Source organism: Solea senegalensis, linkage group LG8 (genome assembly GCF_019176455.1).
Source record: "Solea senegalensis isolate Sse05_10M linkage group LG8, IFAPA_SoseM_1, whole genome shotgun sequence".
Taxonomy (NCBI): Eukaryota; Metazoa; Chordata; class Actinopteri; order Pleuronectiformes; family Soleidae; genus Solea; species Solea senegalensis.
In genome coordinates, this window is record NC_058028.1 from 16,471,420 (window position 1) to 16,482,441 (window position 11,022).

Here is an 11,022-nt window from a genome sequence, read left to right on the forward strand (position 1 = left end):
TTATTCTAAATGACATTGGCTTTAGGGCCACACGGTGGAGCATTTGGCTCGCACTGTTGCCTCACAGCAAGAAGGTTCGTCGTTTCACTCCTATGCCAGCTGGGAACGGCACCAGCATGTTTTCTCTAAAAGGGACACGTTTTGGTTCCCATAGACTCAGCCTATTCAAATGGTGGCCCAAAAGCAGCCCAAAGCAGCCTCTATTTCACTGTCCTTCAAAGACTCCAACATAAATTCCTACAGCGGAACCAACCATGAATGCAGCACTCCAGGTAGCCTAATAGGTTTGATTGTATTAATAGTCCCTTCGTATTCTGTTAAATGTGCCTGGGTCATATACGACATCCATGCATCTTCTACCTGGTGTAATACACCTTTTTCACAGCTTTATTTTTATTTATTTTTTATCTAAATAGGACAAACACAGACTGTACTAATAACATTAATTACAGTTCCCATCCAGGTTTTTTTTTTTTTATTCTGTTGTTCAAGTATATAAGTGTAGATCACATGAAATACCTGACACTTTAACTGTAAAGTCATTATAGCATTGTTAGAACAACAAATCTATTAGTGGCCTAAGACACTTGCACAGTGCACACTGTATATGACACTGATATATTAAATGATCCTGTAATGATTACACATGCACCAAAGCCAGTAATTAAACTACAAGAAAACCTATATAAAATATACCCATATCAATACAGTATACATTGTACATAATATACACAATATGAATGTACACATTACATACATTACTTTAGTTTTTGCTCTCATTTTCAAAGAATTTTGCTGACAAATTTGTTAAAAATCTGTATGAGAGAGTGAAAGACGCTCAATAAAGAGCACGATTACTGCACGATAAGCGAGCCTTCGACTGGCATTTTATTGTTGGTACATTTTAGAGACGCCTTTACTGTGACCAGTCCAAAGTGCAATCACCTGTGCAATAATCCCGCTCTTTAATCAGCATCTTGATATGCATCACCTGTGTCATTACAGTAAAAGGTGCAGTACATGTGTAGTAGTCTAAAAGTGGCTCATGCACATGTTAGACCCCAAACAGCAGCAATACAAAGTGGCTCATTTGACAGTCAGGAAAAGTATAAAGCAGCGATCAATATAGACGCACGTAAAGTGATGGAAAACACTAATGAGACTAAAGGCAATGTCTTTTTGTAAGGGTTTTCAAATGTGCAGATGTTCCCGCTTTCAGTGTAGTTGGGATTAATGTACGTTACACATTTCTCGTCTACTCTTAAAACGTCAGAAACTGTTCCCAAACTAAAAGTTTAAGACATTTAATTTCAACATTTCACCTAGGGTATCATTTTTTTTTTTTTTATTATCAATTATTTGGACGACAAAACAAAGCACAAAAACAAAGTTTTTGTTCTCCAATATAAGCCGCATATCGTTGATATTACGGAGACTCACATCCAATAAATGCTAACTTTAGGCTACATGTGTGTGAACATGTCCGTGTGTTGTTGTACCTCAGGCTGTGGGAGCAGCGGTGATCCTCCGGTGGAGTGAGCGCTCATGAGGGTAGTGACGGTGAGGATCCAGGCGGCCCTTAGGTCCCACTGCTGGGGAGATCTGCGGATCATTGCGGGACAAACACACTCTCAACACCACACTGTGCATTTCCGTACAGCTCCAATTAATTGACTCGCAGCGGAGTTCCCTCGCTGACACTGACAGAGAGCAAACTGCCGCTGTCGTATTCGCCCGACATCCCCATCCCTGCGAGGATTGAGTGGTTTCAGCCCTGTGGAGTGTTTCAGGGGAGGGAGAGCACCGCCCCTCTGTGCCCGCCCGCACAGCAGCTCAGGGCAAAACACCGGCGCACACAATGCTTTAAAACTACCTTAAAGTGGCGACATCTTTACTTTCTCAATGTCGCAACTGATCCATTATAAACTCACAGGACACTCAGGGAAAAGATCACAGTTTTTTTAATATTGTTTTGAAAAAAAAAAAAGAACCCAAGTAAAACATTTTATTTGTTCATACAAAACAATGATACGAAGTCTATCTCACAAAACATCTGTAGCTACAATCCAAGGAAATTAAAAGGATGTACATAGAAATAAAACAAAAAAAAAAACATGCCAACAGTGCCAATCAGTCCCTTCACATTAGCTCAACACACCCACTCAGATGAAAATAGTTGAGATGCACTGTTCAAATTCAGAAGATCTGACCGATGCCAGTTTTCCCAAACTAAACCGTCCCCTCTGCTGTTAACTGAAGGGCTGGAATGGCTTCCATCTGAACAATTAGTATGGCCGGTCTCTTCTGTCGTCTCTGCGGTCACCTCTGTAGCGGAAACACAAAGACAAAAGACGTCTGTTGCTGGGCTGTATCTTTTTTCAAGTCTAACATCCATCCTCCTTTTGACATTGAATGAACAGTTATGACATTAAAATATGGTGGCTGCCACTTCAGCCTCCTTTTAAAATCAGTAAATTGGTCATTTCCTTTCAGTAAAGCAGACTGTCCTTCCTTTACTAACACTTTTATTAAGGGAGAATTTCACCTTCAGTGAGCATCCCCCATCCCAAAAAATTAGTAGTAATAGCAAGAATAGATTTTTCAATTTCAAAAATATTCTACATCTGGGCTTCTTGGTAGGCAGGGATTTAAAATGACACTTTAAAAACATCACTGGCCATTAACATGGCAAATAGTGTAAATGTGACTGTATTTTCTAGAGGCAAATTAATAAGTCTGCAGATTTGACATTTCAACAATAACCGACCTGACAATCATTCAATAAGTTGATTACTAATTTATACAACTTTACAAATTGTTCTTGGTAACTTCTGCTAAAAAGGCACGAAAACATTTCATCATCCACATTTGATTACTGGTTTAAACAGGACTTATGCATTTAAGTACAATTTGGAGTGATAGACCATCAGTATAAATGCTATTATTTTAACTCAACTATTAGTAGTACAACAGACAAATAGAAGTTATACTATGGTAACTATATAATGTTTTTCCAATGCTTCTCAGTGCACGTAATCATGCATTCTTATAATGGAAAAAAATTGATGGCTAAATAACACTACAAAGAAAAAATGAAGGTCACATGCTTGTTCATTTTGACAAACACCCATAATTTAAAGCCTGAAGATATAATACGACTATAAAACGCTGAATTACTGTTACCTTCCGAGATGAAACCAGGGCACAACATTTAAACCAAGCGAAAGACCAAAAATCTGTTTACTTGTCTCAGGCATCCAGCCCCCTCTTCTGGTCAAATATTAAAACTACAAACACTCTCAGCTCATAAAAGTGCCATTTTGCAGAAGGTCCAGTTAATTAGCAATATATTAAAAAGTGTCACAAACCTTCCTCCCATCTTGTAGCCACCCCCGAAACCACCACCGCCGCCACCTCCTCCATAGCCTCCACGGTCTCCCCCACGAAATCCACCACGACCTCTGAAGCCACCGCCTCGGTCACCGCCAAAACCTCCTCTGCCTCCACGGTCTACAAGGTAAGTTATTTTGCCAGGTAAGGTCATGTACTGATCACACACACACAACGCAATTAACCATTATCTTGTTCAGATGAACAGCTGAAGTATGAAGTATTAAAATCATGTAAAAAAAAAAATAATAATAATAAAAACATTTTTTTTTACCTCCACCTCCAAAACCTCCATCTCCTGGTCTAGGTGCACCACACTTGTTGCACTCCTGTCGCCGCGCAAAATTCATGTTGCCACAGGAGCTGAAGAAAGAGACCAGATAGATAGTTCAGTCATATAAACCAAGCTCCATTAATTGAGCCAAATGTTTTGGTTGCATGAATAACTTAGCTCCTCCTAACCTGTTTGGACAGGGCCAGTCTCCTCCCTTGATATCAAAGTTGGGTCCTCCACCACCACGTCCTCTGAAACCTTTACACACAAAAAAAAACACCATCAGTTTGAAAACTTGATATTTCTTACGTCTTGTCCCCCATCTGTGACTGGCACACATCACTCACCTCCACCTCCTCCGCCACCGCCTCCTCCTCCTCCTCCTCCACGTCCTCTTCCACCTCCCCTCTGTGTGAACTCAGCTCTACATGTGGCGAAGGATACTTTGAGGGCTTTTCCTTTGAACTCCTTGCCTAAAAACCAAACCAAAAAGTTAAAGATATAATGTCAGAGTTGAATACAAAAAAATTTAAAGAATAAAAGCCACTGTTCTCACCATTAAACCAATCAATAGCAGCCTTGGCAGAGGGTGGGTCATCATAAGATACTGTGGCTTCTCCTTTTGGCAGACCAGTGGCCTTATCATTGTAGAGTTTGATCATTGGCCGCCCAGTTTTCTTGTTCACCTAATAATAATATTCAGTAATCAGTGCTTGCCATTATACCACTTGCTTGATGACAGATATTGAAAAAGGTTTAATGTTCAACTTCAGGTCTCAGTGTGCAACATTGAGGGTTTATTGGCAGACATTAAAACACTTACATGTAAGAATGTTTCCAAGTGTATAATAACTTAAAAATAATTAGTGTTAGAATAAGCTTTCATATATACTTTGGGAAAGAGATGTGATTTTACCACTTCCACCATTTTCCAGTTGCCATGTCTCGACAGAATCCTGCTACGCTAACAAAGAACAGCTCACTATTTTTGACCTAGTATGACCTGGCATTTCACTTCATCAGCTTCAAACCCCACCCTTTCTGATGTGAAGGCCACTGTAGTTCCCCCACATGCCATTTGTTGCAATATCACCATAAGGTCACAAATTCTTACACTACTTATTTTGATTCAATACCTTGAGGACACCGATCTGCTTGAAGTAATCGCCGACTTCCTGTTCGGTGGAATCTTCTCCAAGTCCCTCAACAAAAATGGTGTTGTTGTCAGAGTTGTCCTGCTCTCCAGCAGCTGTAGAAGACAGATACCAGCCATGGTCTCAGAAGTGACTTTAGATGATTACACAAGATTAAAGTGATAGTAAAACATGCAAGACATACCTGGTTCATCCCTTGAGCCATAGTCTCGAGAGCCTGTGAACAGAGGAGAGGACGGGAGGGAAAACTTAAGAATCTTAACTGCCCATACTGTTTTGTTTTTTTCTATACACCAATTATTAACTTCATCCCTACCAATGCATTATGATAAAAGAAAACTGAATAAAAGTCCATGTTTAGAGCTCCCTGGTGGGTGTTACCGTGTTACCTTTGCATCACATACCAACACCAAGAACAAAACTGTTCTCTTTATAGAGCTTACACCAGAAATGAAAACCACCAAAATGTCTCCAGTTTTAGAAAGCTTTCCTTCTTCGTCCTGGGAACACCTCTGTCATTTATAATCAGCCCTTGCCCTTCATGCAACAATACCATTAGTTTACAACTCAGGCTCCATGTTCTTTATTTACCATATCTGAAGTGATTTATGAGAAATCCTGAGAAAGAATTATAGGTGGTGTCACTTGGGATCTGGACATGAAAATGGTGGCATTCACTGAGTTTCTTTTGTTTTAATCCCACTTTTTTGCTATCTCAAGTTCTTTTCTCCCCCACCGACACAGTTCTGATGCTCGTCACTTACCACCGTAATTTTTGTAGCCACCACGGTCACCACCTCTGCAGAGGAAAAATTGGAGATATGATGGCTTTTCCTTTGTCCCAACTGAGAGCTCAAAGCTCCCCTACATCCCCCATCAGTATGCACTCCTGCCAGGGTGTGCGACTATGGTGAAAATGTCTCACACGAGGAATGCGTTAGTCTTTGACATTAGAGATCATTGAACAGACGACTAGGCAGCTCTGATTGAACAATCAGGCAGATGAGTGAAGACAATTATCACATGTCACTGGGTCACCATTCACAAAGAAATTTGGAACTTTATTTAAACGACCAGATTGGATACCAAGAGCTGTAAAAACCAGCTGATGTTTTCTTATTTGTTAATTTCCTTTCAAGAAGCCAAATTAGTGTGAAGGGGTGTAGCCACTGATAAGCAATCTTCCACTGAGTGCATTAATGAGATCCTTTAACTGAGGTCCAACTTTAAGTTCATTCACTCTGAACACCTGTAGTATAAAATGTAGATCCATGTTAACACAACACACATGTTCGCCATTGTCAAATATACAAAACTTGCATGAACACCGCTTGAAGGCGTAGCAGCTGAAAATGTGGATCCAAGTCTAAAAGCATCATTCTCTGTCGCAATTCCATTGTTCAAACGCCAATATTTGGTTTGTGGAGGACACGACCACACCTGAAATTGGGGGGGGGTCAGTCATTTAAAAAAAAGGGGATGTTGGATATCTAACTTTAAAAAGGTATGGAAGTGAAACAAAAAAAAATCTACACTGTCAACATCAAGGTGAAATTAGTAAACTGATATGAAAACTTGTTGCCAGCAATACAAAGCTGTGGTTTAAGGATACATCTCAAATGGATGGGATGCCAAAAAGGGGGTGGGTCAGTTTATATTTGCGAAAAAAAAAAAGGTTTGTCGCAGCATAAACCAGGGTGTGGAGCAGTTTTTCCATGTTCATACAATCTTAATGGAGTGCAACAGCATTTTTTGATTCTATCAGCTTAGCAATACCATATTTCATCGAGTCTTTGAAACAGACTCATGGTGTGTCCCTTCATAATGTGTAGAAAAAATGTCTCCTGCTGAAGAGAGGACAAACCCTGTACCTGCGGTACCTTTACGGCTTCCTTTAAAGGCAAGTTCCATCTCCATTTACACAAGACCCCAAACATGAGTAGTACCTCTAACGACACCTATACACCCTATACACTTGAATAGGGATGCTTTTACTGGTTTAATGCAGGAAGTCTCATTTGTAAAAACTGAGTAAAGAAGTTTTTGTTGTGTTTTTTAAATATCCAACAAGGTTCAGGAACCTGTAGAAAAATGCAGACGAGCAGTAAATATGACCTAAAGAAGGTTCTCATTAGAGAAAACACAAAACTAGACTATGAAAATATTGGGCACAAAGCAGATGAGTAATATAAATAATGTGGATGGTTTGCAGTAGACGAGTGATGATGGGCTGAGAGGTAACGAGTCATAACATGTCATATAGAGGTACCTTGGGGGCAGTGGCACTGTGCAACTTACCCCATACCAGGAGGTCCGCCTCTTCCGCTTCGGTCGTATCCACCACTACCACTGCGGTCAAAGCCACCACGCTCGTATCCACCACTACCACTGCGGTCATAGCCACCACGCTCGTATCCACCACTACCACTGCGGTCATAGCTACCGCGGCCTCGGCCTCTGAAGGCCCCTCCTTCTGACCGGTCACCAGAATCGCGTCCAAACCTCCCACCCTGACCGCCACCTTCACCTAATATAAAGAAAGATTTATTAATATCTTAACCGGATTTCCAGAAACATTTGTTTTGCATTTATAAATACTCAAGATAAGAGTCCCTCATACCTTCACTCCATCTTCCATAGCCACCGCTGCTGGCTTCTTGTCCCTGGCTACCATAAGAACTCTGTTGTCCAAATCCTTCTCCTCCTGCACCTCCTGCACCTCCTCGGCCCTGGCCACCATATCCAGCACCACCACCTTGTTGTCCATAACTTTCTCCTCCTCGCCCCTGGCCTCCATATTGACTACCACCACCCTGTCCTTGGCTGCTATAAGAGCTTTGTTGACCATAACTTTCTCCCGCTTGTCCCTGGCCACCAAAGGAACCTGGCTGCTCAAAGGTCGACTTGTCACTGAACCTTTAAGTGTAAGAAAAATAATTACAGTCAGCCGAGGACCATAAATATTAGAAGCCACTAGTGAATTGAGGCAGGAAAGATGACGAGTATGATAACAATTTTTAGTCAATTAATACTATAATGCATAACAGGGCTAAACAATTAAGCTCTATTAAATAAAAAATTGCAACTTAAATCAATTAATAAATTGCAAGGATGCAATTAGGGGTGGTCAATATGAAACAAAAAGTTTGGGGGGCATTTTGACGATAACTAGTCGAAATCCTTTAAGAAACTGTCATGTCAATTGTGGCTTACCGATTATAGTTAATTATTTATCTGCTCAAAATGTAGGCTGCCATCTTATACAAATGATTACATCGTTTTATTTTTGAAGACAACAGAAAAAAAACGGAACCCGAATGGACGACAGGACCGTCACACAGCAAGCTTAAAACACACTAGATGTAGATGTTAACATTCACCCAGTTGTGAGTTGATGTGCCATCAAAATTGTCTTGGAGAAATTGTGTTGCTTTAATATTAGAAAACTATTCCATTGTGGCTGAAAACTCTCAAAAAGTTACACATTGGTAGAATGACTGGACTTGATTGATCAGTTCCTAGCAACAGTACATACATACTGTACACTTTACAGTCAGATAACAAAATTTAAGAAGGGTTCCTGAATAAAAAGACATGGGGACTTACCCAGATGATTCTTGCCCATAATTATTAAAGGTTTGGCTTTGAGGCTGGGTATACCCTTCTGAAAGGGAGGGAAACACAAACAAGTCAGAAGACGAGGACAAAGGGTTTAAAATACTATAAAACATTTTATTCCCATCTCAACTACGGACGGTTATCACTACTGTTTTATCAGTACTGTTCAGCCAGGTACTACATTTTACAAGGATTTTCTTTTTAAAAGTCAATCGGTAAAGATTTACTTTTTAATGGCTCATTCTGAACATTTGAGTATTGAAACAGTGATATTTGAAACCAGTTATTTTGAAATATAAGGAAATATTACAATAAAATATTTAACTTGTCGTCATTGGTTTGGACCAGCACAAGTAAATGGGGTAACAGATAAATGATACTAACCACACAACTGATAAGAAACTTGAAAAATGTTTAATGTATTTAATATTTAGCAAAGAATATATTTTTTATCAGATGTAGATTATTGAATGTAATTGGATTGCAATGCAGACAAAATGTAGATTGGAGAGGCAGACCATTACTGTGTTATAGAACTGGTTACACATCATTTTTATTTAACAGTGATATTTTATCTGGTGGGGAAAAAAATACAAATAACTGTACATAAATACACACCTGGTTGTGTGAAAGAGCCACTGCCATTATTTCCTTGACCATAACCCTGTAAACCAGAAAAGCTTTTAGACAAATTACAAACAAAGAACCTGTTGAAAAATGAGTATATCTAAAAGGGTTGGAGCTTGGGAGGGGCCTTACCTGTCCACCTTGCTGACCGCCATACGACCCATAGCTATAGAAAAATGACAAAATGATGTGGCTCAATTAGACAGTGCAGACAAATGTATTGATAAACTTTCTTGTAATTTTAAAGATATCATTACCCTTCAAATCTTAACTTCCACAAATAAATTTAGATTCAGATTAAATTTCCTCGGGATGTAGGCGATGGCCAAGGTAATTGTCAGATTTTGTGGTGGTCTGGATTCATTTGTGGTTTTATTTATTTACTATTAACAGTTATAGACAGGTGACATTGTGGGAAACTTGGCTGCCTTGACAAAAGGTTGGTTCTTTTCTCAGGTTTAAAGATACTATCATAATTGCCAATCACAAATAATCATCTAATAACCAAGTTGTAAACAAGAGTTTATTATGGCCCACGGTGTTAGGGAGTAACACAGGTTTGGAAACTGTGTTCTTGGCAGAGGTTAGCACTTACAATTTAAGGAAAACAAATGTTTTGCAAGAATACATTTATGTTAATAAAACTAAGGAACTTAGTTCAAGTTATGGCACACATACAAGCTCATAGTCACATTTTCCCAGTTCATCCACTCAAGAATGTTTTGATTGCTTCACCTATGCTTATTTTGGCAACACGAGTTGTCCGCTAAACATGAACATGAATAGCGACAGAAAGACGATTACCTTTGTGAGCCACCGCCATACTGACCGTAGCCTGAATCTGGGGAGGGGGATACACAAAGGCGATTATTGAAACAGAAAATGGGGAAAGATGATAGGTAACGACTAAGACACATGCGAGTAGGGCGACTGTTGGCTGTGGAAGAAATCTCGAGATTGCAATGGGACAGGCCCGTCACCACGCCAATCCAGGAAAATGGCGCTCATTTTGGTCGCGGCTGGGTGTAAATGGTGAAACGAAACTCACCATCATCACGATCTTAAATAGTCAAGCTTGCTCGATGATTTACACTTAAATCTCAAGTAAATGCGAATATAACTGCTATGTCATATCACTGAAATAATTCAGTTACAGCACAAACGTTGAGAAACGTAACCGTCGTTGTAAACAAAAGGAGCAGGCGTCTTGTTGACGGTGACGCGGTTATACTTAATCCACGTTATATCCACAATTTAACACTTAAAACGCAGTGAATTGCTGTTGAATTTACAAGTGATCATTAAGTACATTCTGGAAAAAAACAGTTGAACACATGCCCGGCGAAGCTAACTTGACCGTGCAGATGAAAAGACTCGCCATGTTATAGACGGAGCCCTGGCCTCGCGGTTAGCAGCTAATTTAGCTCCAGTGCTAATCGAAAGCACTTTTCATTAGCCAAACACAAACGCGCAAAACAACGGCAGACGAATCACAAACGCGTTACTCACCAGTGGCCATTGTGAAATGCTATGTTTGTTTAGTTTTAAAAAAGATCGAAGAAGCCTGATTGTTTGGAATTGCAGATAAAAGCCGCGTTGAACATATACGCAGCGGAGAACAGAGCCGAGAACACTGCGGCACTTCCTTTATTCACGTGCCCTGCCTCCTTCTTCTTCTTCCTCCTCCTTCTCTGATGGGTTTACTGGCTCTTGGCAAGGCGCACTACCGCCACCTAACGGAGATATGTTTTTATAATTCACATAATGCATGAATTTGCATGTCTTGCTTTTCGGCGTATATGATATGCAAAAACAGTTTCACCAAAAAAATATAAATGAAAATAATAGATTTAACTCTCATTGAGCCACGACATCAACTCTTCATTTCATCCGTTAAGTTTAATACAGTCTATTTAATACGTTTTTAACACACTTTGGACTTATAAAAGAAAAAAGAGT

At 39.9% G+C, this 11,022-nt stretch overlaps 2 protein-coding genes across 5 annotated transcripts in view; both read right to left on the reverse strand.

The window, feature by feature from the left end:
• mmp28 (matrix metallopeptidase 28) overlaps positions 1 to 1,755 on the reverse strand; it is a 22,257-nt gene extending 20,502 nt beyond the window's left edge. The window contains exon 1 of the mRNA XM_044032416.1: positions 1,500 to 1,755. Within this exon, the coding sequence (XP_043888351.1) occupies positions 1,500 to 1,613 (114 nt within the window). The 5' untranslated portion in view covers positions 1,614 to 1,755. The remainder of the gene's footprint in view (positions 1 to 1,499) is intronic.
• A 236-nt stretch (positions 1,756 to 1,991) lies between these two features.
• Positions 1,992 to 10,737, reverse strand: taf15 (TAF15 RNA polymerase II, TATA box binding protein (TBP)-associated factor). Of its 4 annotated transcripts, XM_044032064.1 has the most exons (17): positions 10,573 to 10,737; positions 9,868 to 9,904; positions 9,196 to 9,229; positions 9,055 to 9,100; positions 8,425 to 8,482; positions 7,439 to 7,734; positions 7,223 to 7,345; positions 7,117 to 7,183; positions 5,583 to 5,617; positions 5,003 to 5,035; positions 4,801 to 4,913; positions 4,221 to 4,350; positions 4,012 to 4,137; positions 3,853 to 3,922; positions 3,665 to 3,753; positions 3,369 to 3,510; positions 1,992 to 2,325 (listed from the first exon to the last, which is right to left on the reverse strand). In XM_044032064.1, exons 1-17 carry the CDS (start codon positions 10,580 to 10,582, stop codon positions 2,286 to 2,288), a joined length of 1,449 nt encoding a protein of 482 aa, XP_043887999.1. In that variant the 5' UTR covers positions 10,583 to 10,737; the 3' UTR covers positions 1,992 to 2,285. The 4 variants fall into 4 exon arrangements, with proteins under 4 accessions (XP_043887999.1, XP_043888001.1, XP_043887998.1 ...); XM_044032066.1 differs by lacking the exon at positions 5,583 to 5,617; XM_044032063.1 differs by having other exon boundaries at positions 7,117 to 7,345; positions 10,573 to 10,736.
• Positions 10,738 to 11,022: the final 285 nt, after the last annotated feature.